The following is a 17,863-nucleotide window of genomic DNA, read 5'->3' on the forward strand; positions in this document are numbered from 1 at the left end:
AGCGTTCCTCGGCTCCGAAACAAAGCCGGATACTTCTTGTCTAGATTCTTCCACGCCTTCCCATTGGCATGATGTCTTAGAATGCCTTACTCAATCACTCGTTCCTTCTCGTGCCATATCGATAATCTCGTATCCTATGCCGAACTGCTTCAACTTCGCCTTCCCCTCGTAGTGCTTCACTGGAACTCTGTTTCCAGCAAGATGCGACTTCCTCAAAAGCTACAACCGTTTAGTGCTCAACTTGTCCGTCTAGTGGTATGTGACTTTTATGTGCACCAATGAAACCAAGAAAGAAAAAGACGAAAAATCCTTTCAAACGGGGTACAATTCTGCTTCCAACTCGGCGAAGAGATCCTCAATCTGATCTCCTTCGCGCATTTCATTCATAATTGGATCGACGAAATCATCATAATAGTCGTGATTCATGATATCGTGAATGGCATAATGTAATCTTCCAACATCTCGCTAGTTCTCAAATCCTACTTCTTCTACAGCAACGATGGCATATCGTGGCTCGTCATGATGATAACACTGAGTGTAGTACAGAGTAGATCCCTGGATAAAAGATGCACCCGAACAACTTCCATCTATTGGGTAATTGCATTGTTGCAACTACGACAATGACACTTGACTTCGCCATCACTATTCAGTTGGAAACATGTCGCGCGGATAAACTCATTCACTCCAGACTTATATTGAAGACACATTCGGTCATTCTCAGTAATCCATTCTCTACTTGGAATTGACATAACGCTGAGTGTTGGAAAATCAATTATCATTAGAAAAAAAATTGGAAGATATATGAGAACAAGACTGAGAGTAGACAGTATTTTTGAAGTTTGATATGGGAAAATATCGATGATCGGGAAAATTCGATATATTAGACTACTTGATTTGAATATATACCGAAATTTCGGCATAGTTTCGGCTCACAATTTAGCTCGGTTTTCTCTTAATTTTGTTTCGGACGCTCAATGGGTGGGGCTTGTCCCGCCTTGTTCGTTTTGTATGGTCCTAAACGACTATCCGCCTCTTAAGTGAGGGATGTTTAATAAAATCTTTCCGTGGTGCCGTCCACATTTCGTATAAAAAAAAAGGTATACTTTTGGAATAATATATTTTTTAGCTTATCCTTAACTAAATACTATGAGCATGTTGAGAATAGTAGGGACCACTGTAGTTACTAAGCTTTTGTTTTGTCCAAAGCCTTCGGCCGTACTGAAAGCTATACCCATTCGTTAATATCCAACTTATATATATATATATATATATATATATATATATATATATATATATATATATATAGCCCGTTAAAAAACAAAAAATAAGCAGAAAGCTAAGATGAATACGATGAAGAGGTTCGAAGGGAAAGTGGCGATAGTAACAGCTTCGACAATGGGAATTGGTTTCAGTATCGCCCAACGCCTTGGACTTGAAGGCGCTTCTGTGGTCATTTCTTCCCGTAAGCAGGTGTTTCTCTTTTTCTTTCTTTTGTATTCCCTGATTCCCTTGGTATTTGATATCTGAAACCTGGGTATATATATATGTACCAGGAAAATGTAACTGAAGCCGTGGAAAAGCTTAGAGGGATGGGCATTGAAGCACTGGGAGTTGTTTGCCACGTTTCAAATGGACAGCACAGGAAAAATCTTATAGACATGACTCTGCAGGTGAGAGTTCTGAGTCCCTATATTTGTCAATCCACTAAATGAGTAACAATCATTAAGAAAAGCTTTCATGTGAGAGTTCTGATTGAATTCCGATCACCACTCTCAAGAATAGTTGGTGTTCACTAAACAAGAAACATCACTCCTGTGAAAAAGTATAGAGTTCTAAGACGATATGGTTTTTTTTTTTTTTTTTTTAATATTACCTTGCAGGTCTTGGCACTTTTTTCAATGAATAATAAATCACTGAAGTGATTTTCCTATTTTAATATACAAATAATTAACAAATTAGCCAGCTAAAATTATAATTTTTTTTATTAGTCAACGTTTTATAAATTTTAAGTAAGTAACTAACGTTTTTTTTGTTGGTTCTTAAAATCATGGTTTAAAAAGTCGACGATTTTGGCCGATTTCCGGCGAAAAAGTCACTGCCGGAAGGTGTCCGGCTGACGAAGACTTTTTTTTTTCGTTTCGTCGTCGTTTTTCGTCGATTTTTGTCGTTTTTCGTTTTTTGTCGTTTTTCTCGTTTGTCGTTTTTCCTGTGTCATTTTTTTTTTTATGTAGTTAAGATAATGGTATAAAGAATCTTTATATAATCTTATCCCTCTTTGTATTATCCCTACCAATAATAAGTCATGTTATGTATGATAAACTGTTTTTTCTCAGCAAAAAATAATATTCTTCTATTAGTTGAACTTGTAAGTTATTATCATGGTTTTAAATGCCGGCGAAATTCTCCGACATTCGCTGGCAAAGCCGTTTTCGGACGTCCAACGGCCGGAGAAAGCATGAATGTCGTTTTTCCTCTTTTTGTCGTTCGAAATTCACTGGAAACGACACGTCATTTCGACATGAAATGATCGGTCATTTTTGTTGTGCATAAAGACCAAACTCGTCATATTATCCACGAAATTTACAGAGAATCGAAGAAAACAGCCAAAAAAACGAAAATCAGGACTTTCAGAACATATATATATATATATATATATATATATATATATATACATATATATTTTAAAACCCAATTTATGTAAAATGTGAATTTGGTGTACAAATTGATTTTTTTTCAATATAATGTCCTTCATTAAAGTTGTTTGAAATATTGTGATCTACGATATATATTGTTTTCAAATTTTTCTGACACTTCCGGCGAACCATTGAAACTTTCGGCGAGCCACCCCATATTTTCCGGCGAAACACCATTTTTTCCGGCGACATTTTTTTTTTGTGTTTTCTGTTTTTCAAGTTAGTTTCTGTTTTTGTGTGAAATGAATTGAAATATTGATATAGAAATGTTGGAGTTGTGATTGTATGAAATTAATTGAAATGTTGATATGAAATTGTTGGAATTTATTGACATGTTGAAATAGAATTTTGTTGACATATTGAATTGAAATGAGATCGTTAGAGTTTGAGTTGAAATTGTTAGATATGTATGATTTGAAGTGCTTTAATTTTGGACTATATTTACAAATATATATATATGTATTCTTTTGTTTCGCCACATTATTTCCGTTCGGTTTTCCGTCGGCACGTCGATTTTCCGTCGAAAACGGCATTTGAAAACGGTATTTCATTTGCCCTTTTCCACATTTTTTCTGTTCGATTTTCCATCGGCATGACGATTTTCCGTAAATCATGAGGCTCAAAACGGTAACGAAAACAACATTTTTTTTCCTTGGTTATTATATATAGTAGATAATAGATATAAGAAAGCTTTCTCTCACTACGGATTTATTAATATTTATGCATAAAAGAAATCAGGAAAGAATTGAATAAAAAAAATACAAGAAATGAAAACGAAAGCTTAGATATTGGCTATCAAGGTCATTGGCTTGTCAACACTACTTGTTGCCGCATTAATAGCACACATTTATAAAATATTATATATATAATTTTCTATTAAAAAAAGATTATATATATAATGTATTTTCTTTATATATGTTTAAAAATTGAAATATATATATATATATATATATATATATTTGTATTACATTATATATGTATTACATACCATATATATATTACATGTATATATTTTAAATATATTTTACCACATTTTTTCCGTTCGATTTTCCGTCGGCACATCGGTTTTCCATCGAAAACGGTATTTGAAAACGGCATTTCGCTTGTCCTTTTCCATAATTTTTCCGTTCGGTTTTCCATCGGTATGACGATTTTCCGTAAATCAGGAGACTCGAAACGGTAACAAAAACGGCATTTTGAACCTTGGTTATATATATATATATATATATATATATATATATATATATATATATATATATATATATATATATATATATATGGAGAGAGAGAGAGAGAGAGAGAGAGAGAGAGAGAGAGAGAGCTTATAGATGTAATATAGCCAGAAATAATTTGGTAATTCAGCTATTGTTATATAGGAAGGAAAACAAAATTAAATATTTTATATAAGTAGATCATGTATTGCTGCAGAAATATTCGAAGATAGACGTATTTGTTTCAAATGCTGCTGCAAATCCAATAAAAAATTCGGTTACCGATACCATTTTGCGAATCCAAGAGTCTGTGATGGACAAGATGTGGGAAGTTAACGTGAAAGCTTCTATTCTTCTTGTCAAGGTAATATTATATTCTGTTATGGATGGCTTATTTCATTCACTATCTACTATGAACTGTACCCACGTCGAAGACCAAAGGAGAGGCTATACTAAGTAAATGAAAAATATTTTAAGAGAAGTATACACACAGTTGACTGATCACATAAAAAGGTGGTTATTATTTCAAACTAGTTATGTAGCAGAATAGTCAATATTTAAAATTTTTAAATTAATAGATAATTTTTATTTAATTATTTTTATACATAAAAATACTAAAATTTTACTTATAACCTCTCTCATTTCTCTATAATCATAAATAATAAATAGAATCATACAAAAAAAAAAAAATTAACATATGTGAAGACTTCATCCTCTGACCGGTGTTGATCTTATAAAAATGGATTATAATTTTAAAATGGTGGTTTATGGGGTGTTGTAGAAATGTAGATAGCCCGTTACTGACCTAATTACCCTTTCTTTTTATAACATATAGATGTCGTTGGTTCTATAATAGTCTTAGTTTATAAAGATAATTGTAATAATTTATTTAGAAGCGTTATGATTATACGTTATAATTAGAAGATATAGCCTAAATTGCCTAACAACTTATATCTACTTAGTTTATCGAATATAAACTAGCCAAATATTACTGCTATACTTGGAATTTTAAAATGTCTGTAAGATTAATTTCGAATGGATATTTTTCTATAACACTGAACAATGCATTTTATAGTATAATTGGTTTAAATTAACTTTGAATTGTATTAAGTGATAGTATTAATTCATTTATTCTCTTTTTCTAATATGAAATAAAGAAATTTAATTTTTTTATCAGAATTATAAAGCAATAAAGACAAACTTTACACACATCATGTTTGAAAATGTTTATTTTTCGATCGTTTATTCAATCACGTGTAGAAACAAAAAAAATCTGTAGATTTATATATTATGGGATGTTACTAGTCGTAGTTAATGATAATCAAATGAAGCGTGCCAATCGTTATGGTGACAATCTTATTAGGGTCTAACTAATTAATAATATATGGTCCATTAAAAAAATAACAAACTTTAACGTTTGATATTGTTTAATAGTCAAAGTCTGATAAATCCTTTGTAAATAACCACTTTCAAACGTAAATTTTATGCAAATAGCCACTTTCATATACCAAACATTGGTTATTTGCATAAAATTTACGTCTGAAAGTTACTGTTTACCTAACATTTACTAAATGTAGACTATTTAGCAATGTCAAACGTTTAAATTGGCTATTTTCCTAATTTTCTGATTATCCTACGTTCTCGTGTATAATATAGGAGATATCACCATACATGAAGAAGGGATCTTCGATCATCTTCATGTCGTCGATCGCTGCGTATCATGCACCGCCTTCTCTATCAATGTATGGAGTCATCAAAACAACTCTCCTTGGCCTTACTAAGGTAAGTACTAATTACCTATTTGTTTAGCTTGAATAGTCAAAATATCAGCATTTTTACATAGCTTGGCCAAGGATTAAATATTGTTTAGGCTGGTATTTTTTGTCAAAACAATAATTTCATTGACATTTCAATATTTTCAAAACTTCAATGAAAGTACGTCCATCAGCAATAGAGCCTTTGTAAAATTTAACCACCAAATTGCATTAAAACCAACATGTTAAATTTGATATATAAAGTTTATTATATTCCTGTATACATTTATGTATAGGCCATCGCGGATGAGCTAGCACCGGACATTAGGGTAAATTGTGTAGTAGCCGGTGTTGTGCCGACCAAATTTTCCAAGATCCTTTTTGATAATGATACATTGGTAAGTATAAATGTATACATTAGAAAATCATCAATTTATGACTTATTTAGCTGCATAATATGACTTCATCTATAAATTGAATGGCAGATAAATTTCCTAAAGAATAATATTCTACTTAAGAGATTCGGAAGAATAGAGGAGATTGCAGCTGCAACAGCGTTTTTAGCCTCAAACGATGCTTCTTACATCACCGGAGAGGCTCTGGTTGTAGGTGGAGGCTTTCCTACCAGACTCTGATCAATTCAGCTATCCATTTTTCTTTCGTATCAAGTTATTTTAAGATTTTTTATGTCGTTAAATAAGGGACCCAGTCAGTAATTAATTTTGTGCATGTAGTTATAATCATTATTGTTATTGTCTTTACTATTTGTGTTGTTATTTGGCTTTTTTTTTTACTTTCATTTTTAATGTAGCACTTCATATGTAGTGTTGTGCACTTTTCCTAAATATCTTTGTGATACAAATGACGTGTTATTGATTTTATATACTAGGCATGCAAAATCCTGAGACCTTCTATTGTTCGCATGGTCTCGATTTGGAATATACAATATTTGTGATATGTACTTAACATTTTTTTTCCTTCTTTAAGTTAATGTAGACTTGTATTGTTCCGTACTCTTGCTTTGGCTTTGCAAGTTTCATTTGTGCGAATCTCGCAAGGTGCGATTTGGTTCGGATGCTTGACCCTTGTAGTAAATCCAAGTGTTCAGAGTACCCCGAAAATAGACCATATACTCTTAGCTCATGTTATTTTGAAGGATAAGCATGAAAATAGAGAGAAATTCCTAGAAATACGCTTGAGTTTTGAGATTGAAGAAGGGCCATTGAAGGAGCTTGAAACTTTTAAAGAGAAGAAGAATAAGAAGAATGAGAAGAGCTTGTGACAATTCCTCCAACTTATTTCTCTACACATCTAAGCCATAGTTTTATCCTTCTATCACTCTCTTTTCTTTACCCGCTTTAGGTTGAAGTCTAGTTGTTGTCATTTCCATTTAGCTTGAATTTTGTATGGTTGAATTGAGATACCTCTAGTTGATCTTGATTGAAACTATTTGGAGGTTATTGACTTTGAATTTATTATATAATAGATGTCTACACTTCAAATTGTGTTGATGCTTTTAGACATTTCCATTTTGCTTTGTTTGATTAAAGTCATGAGTAGCTAAACAGTAAGCTAGGAGGGGTGCGGTGTAGTTAAGTTATTTGATTTGGTTAGTAGATTATGCTAAGATTGTTCTTAAATATGATTTGATTTGTAGTAATCAAGGAAATTGGGGTGCTTAATATCATTGCTTTGCTTAGCTAACTAGGTAGTGAATATGTAGACCCGTTTAGATACCGAGAGGTTGTATTCGAGTGTGCTTAACCCGTTCTCTCACCCTCCTATGTAGATCTATACAAAAACTACGAGCCTTGTCTAGTTGTTTGAGTTCCCGTAGAAAATAGGATTGTTTGTTTTAATAGAATCCAAATATCGAAAGGTGTAAGTTTGTCTAACAATTAGACATGTTTATACTCGAAGGAAATTAAGGCATATTGAAGAGGGATTAGACTAGGTTTTCCCAATCTATAGAAGTTATTAGAATCCGTAGAACTGACCGAATCGAGACCCCAACTAGGTAGCGCCCCTTCACCTTGATAAGCATTTTTAAATCCTTGTTTCTCGCTTTTTGCATTTTTAATTTACTTTCAAAACAAAAACAGAAAAACCTATTTTTAAACTTTCATAACTCAAATAATTTCTAGTTAGTTTACATTGATAGATAGAATGAGTTCCTCGAGAGATCGATACTCGTGCCTAATTGTATATGCTTTACTATTTGACGATACGTATGCTTGCGTCATGAGAATTTTTTGTGAAACAAATATTTGTCATCATTAGTCATTCTAAGAAAGTGAAAACAGAATATTGCATTATAACTCTTGGAGTAATTCTTGTTGTGAGGCTTACTGAGATTTGCGAGACAATTGCTCGGGGTATCTCAGCAGTGTAGGTTATAAGAAGATGCAAGTTTGTAACATAGGAGTGAAGAAACCGCATAGAAAGAGTTAAAAAAAGATAATTGAGTGGCTCAAATGCCTAATTTTGAGGAGCTTTGGGAATTAGCTCGTGTTGAACCTCGAACCACGTGTATGGTTTGTGCTTTGATCCTTTTGTGGTTTGTGTTTTGGTTGGCGTAGGAAGTTCTTTGCAATCTTGGTGAATTACAACATGTGAATTCTCAACATAGGTCTTTTACGCATTATGAATTTTCGAGCTTAGAGACTTGTGAGAGTCAAAATTGGTGTTCTTGTGCAATAATATTTGTTTTGCTTTGTTTCACGGATCATTATGTATGATTATCAAACACTTGGATGATGGGTGTTTAAGTGGATGTTAGAAGATCTCGAATTCTTGGATAACTTGGTTCAAATTCACATGTAGACATATAAATGATATTGTACTATTTGCTACAATTTATCATGACGATTGTAAAATGTTTTAGATATTTTTCTCAGGCTGAAAATTCGGCTATATTGTAAGATTGGCTAGAGTACCATTAAATGATTATTATTTAGAGCTGAAACTGGATCGGTTCGATTTGATCTTTCTAAATTTGGTCCAATAATTGGTTCAGATTAATCAAAAACCGAAATTTGGTTATCTCAATATCGAGTTATTCAGTTTCTTTAATCAAATATCTAGTTTTAATATTAATATCCGTTTTTCAAAATTCGGTTATGTAGTTATTTATAATTCGGATCCAATTTTAAAATTGGTTTAAAGAAATCAGTTATCCAATTCTTAAAATCCATAATCACATGAAATTAGTTTTTAAATCCATACCCGATTATAAATTATTACAATAATCAATATTATTCACTGGTCTTTCTCGAGTGTTCTAACAAACTTATGTAATTGACAGATTGTTATCTTCTCGGCCTCTAATCTTATTAAAACAATACACTACTACAAATATGGGCATCAGGTGCGACTTTTGTCGCACCTGATGCCCACAGAGTCGCACCCGATAGTACTATCGGGTGCGACTTTAGGTGCGACGTAGTCGCACCTAAAAGTCCGCAGCTATTACATGTCGCACCCAATAGTATGTACTATTAGGTGCGACACTATTGCGTGCGACTTATCGCACCTGAAGTCGCACCTATTTTTCCGTGGGAAATCAAGAATATGGCGGGTATTTGACTTTTGGATGCGACATGTCGCACCCAATAGTCTTCCCACCAAAACACCAAACAGTGGTTTAGACGTCGCTTTTTAAAAAAAGCGACGTCAAATCTTTTAAAAGAGCAGTATTTTGGATGTCATTTTATTTAAAAGTGACTTCATTTCTTATTTCGTTTTTGAAAAAAAAATCAGCCAAGATATTACATTCTCTTGCAATGAACGTGCATTGGAAATCTTTACACTAAAAAAAAAAAAACCCCCGAAGAGCCTTAGTTGTTTCGTTTTTGTGTGTTACTATGTTAAAGAGTTGCCCCGAAAATCCGAGTCGTCGTTGTTTCTCTTTGCCCTGATGTCGAGTTCTCGGGTGGTTTGGCCTTCGCTGCTGGAGCTGGAAGGGTAAACGCCGTAGTTGCTGGTGGGTGCGCTGTACTCGCTGCTGGGCCCTGATGTCACGGTGAATGATTTTGGGATGACCTGCAACATCAATCAACAGGGTCAAATCCATCGTCGGCCGACCTTTCCCTACAGTATATACATACATACACATCAACAATCTTGGATCCAAAAACCAAATCCAAACCCGGGATGAAAAAAAGGGGTACCGTGTAGGTGAAACTCCAAGGTATTGTTGGGGACGAACTCGTAAACGAGCATTCTCTGGGACCCGGCCATGCAATAGCCGACGAGGGAGACGTACCATCATAACTCGACCTACAAAACTTAAAATCGATTGATTCTAGCGGCAAATGAAAGTAGACTCATGTAGCTTTCTAACGAGATATTACAAGCATATATACGGCAAGAATAGCTATCTCAAAAACAGCCCGTAATTGTGACGACCCGACTTTTCGGACCGTCTTACTTTACTTACTTCTTTTACTTATCAAAATTATGTATAAAAAAATGAGGATTTTTTTTATATCATATAATACCCTTACTAAACCGTAATCTGAAAATTCGCGGATTATATATATTTTTTTTCTTCGAATACATATATTCTCAAATACCATAAAACAATAAAACCATACTAGTCCTTACCAAAATAATTTTGTCAACGGTATAACAAATAAGTGAATAAAAACTAAACTTTAAGCTTTGATCATGGTAACTCTTTGACTTGAAAATATTTTGACATTTACTTGAAAACTAGTATTTTAATACCAACTTAATAGAAAATAAATTACAATAAATTTGTTAATCAAGCTAAGGATAAAATGATACAATACTATAACAAACTACTTAATCTATATTAAAACTTTATTTTAGAAATTATATTAAATCTTTAAATCTAATTTATCTTATGATTAGCGGAAGTCTTTCTTACGTAGTTGCAACCATAACCCAACCCTCTTGCTATCGATGCCGATGGTCCATACTCATCACTTAGCAGTAAGTTGTTTACCTACAGCACATACGTAAAATTTTCGTGGAAATGAGCTATCGCTCAGCGAGAACAATATAAAACTCACAAAACAAGATGAGTAATGCAATGCATGAACCGGTTATTAGTATTTTCATTCTAAAGGTGAAATGGTCTTTCTTAACATAAATCTTATCATATTTTATTCGGGGCTCCCCTAGAGTAGTCGTACCAATTTCAGTGTACACTTTGGAAACAAAGATATGGGGTTGCAAGGTCCCATACTTTGCTCCATCTTATAAACTTATAACTTATGAGATATTTTCCCATTTGGGCCCGTAAGTCGGCTCGGGAAATTCTCCTTGTAGACCTCCGTAACTCGAGGCGGTACTGTAATGTACAAACTTTTGTAACGCTCGACTTGTTGATTTGAATAAATAAATAAAGTCGACAAAAGGATTTTGAAGGTAGTTGAGCATTGAAAATTTTTAGTGCTTGAGAATCAAGAGAATAATATTATAGAATTTCTCGAAGGAACGAGAAAACTATCGAGAATGGAAAATTAAGGATATTAAGATCGATAAAGTTTTAGAATATTTTCACGAATTTAAGAAGGATTGTGGAAGTGAAAATAAATTCTAACGATCTTAATTAATTTCTATGTTAAAGGAATTCGAAAGAAAATTATTGGATTAATTTTCTCGTTATATTTTCCATCTTTAGAGAAGAGAATGGAAAAAAAAAAGATTTATGTGCAACAAGGATTAATTAGTGGGAAAGGACGAAATTGAAATGAAACATGAGAAATGATGGTCAAGTGGGAATTTAGGAGACTTTAGCACTTGTTCTTATCCTTGCCACATCATCATAGTCTGGAAACATCTTCCAAGTGATGTATATCACTCGGCCAGCTCACTTAGCACGCAACCAGGAAAGGAAAGAAGAAAGGAGAGGAGAAGAAAAAAAAAAAAAATCGGTCATCTTCAAGCATCACCGATCCTCTTCACCAGCACCCGACCTCACCTTCTTCTTCCTTTCTTCTCGTCGAGCGCGATCTTCTCCAGCCGAGTCTCCACCACCGCGCGCGCCACCTGAGAAGAAGAACGAGGTCGTCGAGAGCTACGGTGACGCCGGAGCAAGAGAAAACGCCGGGGAAGGCGTGGTGACTCACCGGGGAAGCTTATATCACGGGTTGAGGTGAGGATTTCATCTCCTTGGTTTGTTTTGATTCTAGGGTTCATAGATCAAAATTTGGGGGTTTTTGATCCGAGATGAAATCTGAGTTTTTGGTTGGTTTTGTTTGTTCATTGAGCTTGATTGGTTATGATTATGAGATGAATTTGGTGATTGAAAACGAATTTCTTGGATTGGGTTTGATTTTGGACGAAAATGAATATGTTTCGGACAGGGTGATAAAACGGACGTGGGCAGTCCGATCTGTTATGCGTTTATGTTTGCTAGTATTTTTCCTGGATAATAGACGTTATGAGCTTTCTAAAATGACCAAGAACGTAATAATCCGTGGAGTATTGAAAGAGTTATGAATTTTTGAAATCTGGTATTCAAAGCTGTGAACTGCTGAATTCCAGAACAGCGACCCAATATTGCGGGCTGTTTTTGAGATAGCTTTTCTGGTCATATGTAGGCTTATAATATATCGTTAGAAAGGTACGAAAGTTAGTTACGTTCTTAAACTGGAATCGTTGGATTTCGAGTTGTATAGCTCGAGTTATGATGCATTTTCCAGTCGCTGTTCAAACCAGTCCGATCATGTGCAAATTTTGTTTATGTGTTTGAATCGGGGACTTGAGTCGAGTTTGTGAAATTGTTGTGTATGTTTGGTATCGATGAGAATATGATGTGCCTTGTGTTTGAATATGGATACGAGTGTTTGTGCTCGTTTGGTTGTAGGATTGCTCGTTGTGTCTCCGGAGTTGTTTGGTTGTGTGACTTGCTTAGGTCCGGGAATAGGGTATGTTTCGGGCTCGTTGAGTTGTCTCGAGAAATTTAGTTTTGATTTCGGAATTTATGTGAGCTTGGAATCATGAATGTGACTAGTTATCGAATTCCGCGAAAGGGATTACAGAATTAGACGGGCGAGCGGGAACCGACAGAGTCAAAGGCAACGAAGCAGGAATTTGAAGTTTCAAGGAAAGTGTTATCGATGTTAAAACTCGATTTACTCTTCCTTTGACGTTTCGACAAGCGTCAAGTATTCCGGAGAACGTGAAAAGCAAGACATCGCTGGAAGTTGTCGAACTTTCTGGCGAGCTGTTCCAAGTAAGTGTGGAGACATAAGTCAACTACTTACCAAGGGAATAATCCTGTTTACGTGCATTTATGTGTTATAATAATAAAGAGTAGGAAAAAGCCTTAAAAGACACAAACACTGAATATTAAGGCTTCGGCCACTCTTTATGAAAAATTTAGTTGGGTTTATACCCATAGGTTCAAATGCTAACTTGAACCAGCCACGTTGCTACTTTGTTGTAGTTAGATCCCTCTGCTAACCATAGAGTTTGGCTAGATCTGAGGTGACAGGAGAGCATGTTGGACTCTCGGATTCGAGCCGAGGGTAGAAGTACCAGGAGTCACGTCCTGAGTCTTCAATCTAAAACACTTAACGAGCATAAAAGGGAAACCATAATTCTTTCGGGATTTATCCCGAGACGCTCTCCTGTTTGTAATTAGTGGTATACTCTATAAGCTAGAGTATCCAAACAATAAATAATGTTGTCGGTGGTACCCACGAGTCACGACTCGTGTTTAGGACTAAGACGGTCCTAGTGGCGCTGAGTACTCCCCGGGAGCTGCCAAGAGCACCCCGTTCTTGCAATGGGAAAGGTCGCCACGGCGAGCCCATTTGCTTTGTCATGACGCATGTAGCGCCGGCGCCCAGACGAAGATGGTACCACTAGTGGATCCCAGACAGTTTTAAAACTCTTAAGCCACTGATGACTACTGCTCGAGGTCTGAGGTTGGCTTCTTGTCATTCCAAGGGTTGTAGCAGGGGATGTTGTATAACCTTGTGGAATGACAAGTGTTAGCGTAGAGCGAGGCCCCGCGTTAGGCATGCTCTTGAAGTATATGCATCTGCATTCTGCATTTTTATGTGTTTATTTGCACGTCACATGGCATTAGTTGTTTTTCTTTTCCTAAGTTAGACTCCCACTTACTGAGTCAATCGACTCATAGTTTTATGACCCTTGGTAATGTAGATAAGGGAAAAGCTTGTAAGCGGGAAACGAGATCGAAGACCGAGACCGAGAACGTATTGCCTTGACCTATGGGCTATGGGGTTTCTTAACCGGGGGTTAGTCTCTTTTGTTAAAACGTTCCGGAACGTATTGTATAGGAGTCGCTATAAGACTCTAAGTTATAAAAGCGAAAAATTTCCCCGGATTTTCGCAAACTATTTGAATATATAAAAGTATTATGATCTATTGTTTAATATGAAAAATATGAGAGCTGATCGGTCGCGGCTCGTGGGCGAGCTGTCGCTCGCGGGTCGTGACAGATTTTGTGGTATCAGAGCCCCAGGTTTAGCCGTTTCTGTAGACTTGGGATACGTGTTCTCGGTATAGGTCATGAGTATGCCATGTGATAGTGTTGTGCTTAGAGTCGACCTGTCTAGAGATAGGTTTGACGTGATGCAGAATGAGTTGCTATGAGTTAGATCTCTCTTCCCCGATGAGATTAATATGTATAACGATGCGGTCACGCAAATTGCTCCGACTGCAGGTACGTTCAGTGTCGTGAGAGGCACCACCACTTAGGGGCCGGTGGATCGGTTTGACTTGTGAGTGGATGAGTGTCGTCTCGACGCTTCACTACTTCTGTGCGAATATCGCGATGACCCCTCCTTATTGGCCAACGTTGAGTCGATGGACTCGTTTAACCGCTGACGGCAATCAGCTGAGTTTGGGAGATGTTTCAAAAGGTGATACAACACACGTTCGAGGCCAGGGGAGAGGGACGAATGGGAGGAGCAAGCTCACGGATTCTACCAGCTCGAGTTGAATCGGTTGTCCGATATGGAAATCGATTTGTCCAAGAGATTGTGGACCGGTGCCTGATGTGCTCGAGCATAGACGCCAGCGAGGTATCGAGTATTGGGAGCTGTGTGTAGAGCTCCAATATCTGACGCTGGAATCTGATTGTCCCTCGTATGTTGTCTTGCAATTGCAGACTGAGTTCCTCGTCATGAAGCGATGTGGTATATGAGTACCATACCCCCGATGATTATTTTTCCGGTGGTTGTTCCGCATGATGACGAGAGGGTTGAATTTGACAAGGTAGATTTCGAGGAGGATCCTGCTGAGCCTTTGGGTGACCCAGCTGCGTAGACGTTTGCTTGTCAACCACGAGAGTGGTTGCTTTGTGTGTGTAACGAGAGAACTAGCGTTTTGTGTTTAAGTCTCTCGTTGGACTAGGCCTTGAGAGGCTAGTTCGTATTGGTTATGCATTCTCGTTATGGTTGATTGTGATGCTCAATCATGCCCATCCTCTTATATGTGAAAATAAGAAGGAAGTGAGGTCTAGACGAGGTACGTCTAATAACGAGAATGTTTCAGCTGCGGATATCACAGAGATTAGATGCATCCTGACAAGTTTGAGTTGACGCTACTCGATGAGACGAGCATAAAGAGCGTCAAAATCAAGCTCTGCTCAACGGATATAGCAGCATAATCGCATGATTGCGGATGTCTTGACGAGATTGAACGCGACACCCCAGCCAAACCCTGAACCTCCAGCTTAGGACGAACGACGAGAGAAGCCACCACAAGTGCATGTGGATCCTCCGGAAGAATTGAACTTCCAAACACCAGACGTCGTTCCTCCGGTAGGTGAACCAGTGTACGAGAGGTTTCGGAAGCAGAAGCCTCCGACTTTTGATGGCAACGTTGAACCAGCTACGGCTGAGAAATGGCTTAAGAAGATCCAACAGATCTGTAGCTATTGCAGCTGACAGACGCAGAGAAAGTGGCGTGTGCCGTAAACCGGCTGGATGACGAGGCCAGGAGTTGGTGGGAGATAGTGGCGTCATACGAGGATTTTCAAACAATGACGTGGGTACACTTCCTCAATCTGTTTCGTGGAATGTACTTAAGCGAAGCCAATTTATCGAAGAAGGTACGTGAGTTCATGACCTTGAGTCAAGGTTCGATGTTTATCGCTGAGTATACAGCGACGTTCAATTCGTTGGCAAGGTTCGCTCCTTCCTTGGTACCCACAGATCAGGCGCGTAAGATGAAGTATATGCACGGGCTTAACGTGAATGTTGTGAAACACGTGGATAGTGGAGATGTTGGGCCCCGCACTTATGCAAACGCCATGCAAAAGGATTTGCGCGTCGCGGGTTGGAATGTCAATGAGTATGCCCCTGCCCCGAAATCAGCTGCCACAACACCTTCGGAGTCCGTTGATGCGAGTCAAGGTAGTTCGCGGAAAAGAGCGAAATTTCAGCAGAGGTGGCAGGATCGGCAACATCAAGGAAGTGGAACGAGGTCCCAACAAAGCTCCAGTAATCGGTTCCAAGCGAGTTCGGGGAACCGTTCACATTAGGTGAACCAGGAAAGGAACCATGGGAACAACAACCGTTCAGGGTCATCTTCGAAGAAGACCCAATCTGCTGGTGGATCACAACTGTCCCAATACAGTAGATGCGGGGTAACGCACGTAGGTGAATGTTTTGCCCGTAATCTGGTGTGCTACCGTTGCGGGAAAGAGGGTCACCTGTCGCGGGTATGCAAAACTCCGGAAGAAAGAATCCCCGCCTCGAAAGAGCAATCGAAGGTTAATGCGAGGGTGTTCTCTATACGTTAAGATGAAGTTCGAGCAGGATCGTCGAATACGGTCGCATGTCAGATTTTCGTAGACTCCTTCTCTGCATATGCATTGATAGATTCAGGAGCTACGCATTAGGAAGTCTGATCAGCTAGGTGGAAATAGGAAGAAGTTTTTGTATCCGTTCTTGATGGCTACACCTTCCGGAGATAGATATCAGTCGATGTACTGGTATGAGAATATGCCGATTCAGGTCCAGGATCGGATACTAAAGGCGAACTTGATCGAATTAGAAATGGTGGACTATGACGTAATCCTCGGAATGGATTGGTTGGACAAACATTATGCGTTTATTGATTGTCGAAAGAAGTCTGTTTCATTTCAGAAACCGGGACTTAAACCATTCCAGTTTCAAGGCTCATCTCGAAAATTGAGTCTTCCGGTCATATCGGTGTTGAGAGCGCTGAAGTTGATACATCAAAGGTGCGCTGGATATCTTGCGAGTGTGATAGATATCACGAAGGCAGCCAAAAGCCGCAAGACATCCCAGTCGTGAGAGACTTCATCGATGTCTTTCCAGAAGACCTGTCAGGTCTACCTCCTGATTGCGAGGTTGAGTTCAATATCGAGCTCATTCCAGGCACATCTCCGATATCGAAAGCTCCATATCGTATGGCTCTAGCAGAATTGAAGGAACTCAAGACGCAGCTACAAGAGTTGCTTGTCTAAGGATTCATACGACCAAGCCATTCGCCTTGGGGAGCGCCAGTCTTGTTCGTTAAGAAAGCAGATGGTTCTCTACAGCTCTGTATTGACTAGCGTGGATTGAACCAAGTGACGATCAAGAACAAGTATCCGTTGCTGCGGATCGACGATATTTTTGATTAACTGTCAAGGGCGACAGTGTTCTCGAATATTGACTTGCGTTCGAGATACCATCAGCTGAAGGTTCGAGATGAAGACATCCCGAAAACTGCTTTTCGTACTCGATATGGTCATTATGAGTTCTTAGTTATGTCGTTTGGATTGACTAACGCGCCGACAGCGTTCATGAACCTGATGAACCGAGTATTTGAGGACTTTCTGGATAAGTTCGTGATCGTGTTCATCGACGACATTCTAATCTACTCGAAGACTAAAGAAGAGCACGAACAGCATCTAGAGCTAGCGCTAAGCAGGCTGAGGGAAAAACAATTGTATGCCAAGTTCTCCAAGTGTGAAATTTGGCTGGAGCATGTTGTTTTTCTCGGCCACGTGGTCAGTAGCGCAGGAATCATGGTAGATCCGGCCAAAGTGGAAGCTGTGAAGCAATGGAGTCAGCCGAAAACGGTGACTGAAATAAGAAGTTTCTTGGGCCTAGCGGGCTACTATAGGAAGTTCGTGGAGGGATTTTCTAAATTAGCCATGCCATTGACCCAATTGACTCGCAAAGGACATAAGTTCATCTGGTCGGAAACATGTGAGAAAAGTTTCCAAGAACTGAAAACTCGG

The 17,863-nt window shown here is 37.7% G+C and overlaps 2 protein-coding genes and 1 long non-coding RNA gene across 3 annotated transcripts; all 3 read left to right on the forward strand.

Annotated features, from left to right (window-relative positions):
• The first annotated feature begins 1,294 nt into the window (after positions 1–1,294).
• Positions 1,295–6,568, forward strand: LOC149385355 (tropinone reductase-like 3). The gene is made up of 6 exons (XM_089625854.1): positions 1,295–1,470; positions 1,554–1,670; positions 4,122–4,268; positions 5,561–5,686; positions 5,955–6,056; positions 6,144–6,568. The coding sequence occupies exons 1-6, from the start codon at positions 1,342–1,344 to the stop codon at positions 6,291–6,293; spliced, it is 771 nt and encodes a 256-aa protein (XP_089481980.1). The 5' UTR covers positions 1,295–1,341; the 3' UTR covers positions 6,294–6,568.
• Positions 6,569–11,063: 4,495 nt separating this feature from the next.
• LOC149385356 (uncharacterized) lies at positions 11,064–12,139 on the forward strand. Its single transcript, XR_016301246.1, has 2 exons — positions 11,064–11,782; positions 11,994–12,139. It is a non-coding gene; the product is annotated as an uncharacterized LOC149385356 (long non-coding RNA).
• A 3,510-nt stretch (positions 12,140–15,649) lies between these two features.
• Positions 15,650–17,101, forward strand: LOC149385357 (uncharacterized). Its single transcript, XM_089626310.1, has 4 exons — positions 15,650–16,109; positions 16,191–16,381; positions 16,491–16,840; positions 16,885–17,101. Exons 1-4 carry the CDS (start codon positions 15,650–15,652, stop codon positions 17,099–17,101), a joined length of 1,218 nt encoding a protein of 405 aa, XP_089482436.1.
• Positions 17,102–17,863: the final 762 nt, after the last annotated feature.

The sequence above is a fragment of the Urtica dioica genome, chromosome 9, assembly GCF_054948205.1.
Source record: "Urtica dioica subsp. dioica isolate 48M chromosome 9, U.dioica_male_clone48M_v1_H2, whole genome shotgun sequence".
Taxonomy (NCBI): Eukaryota; Viridiplantae; Streptophyta; class Magnoliopsida; order Rosales; family Urticaceae; genus Urtica; species Urtica dioica.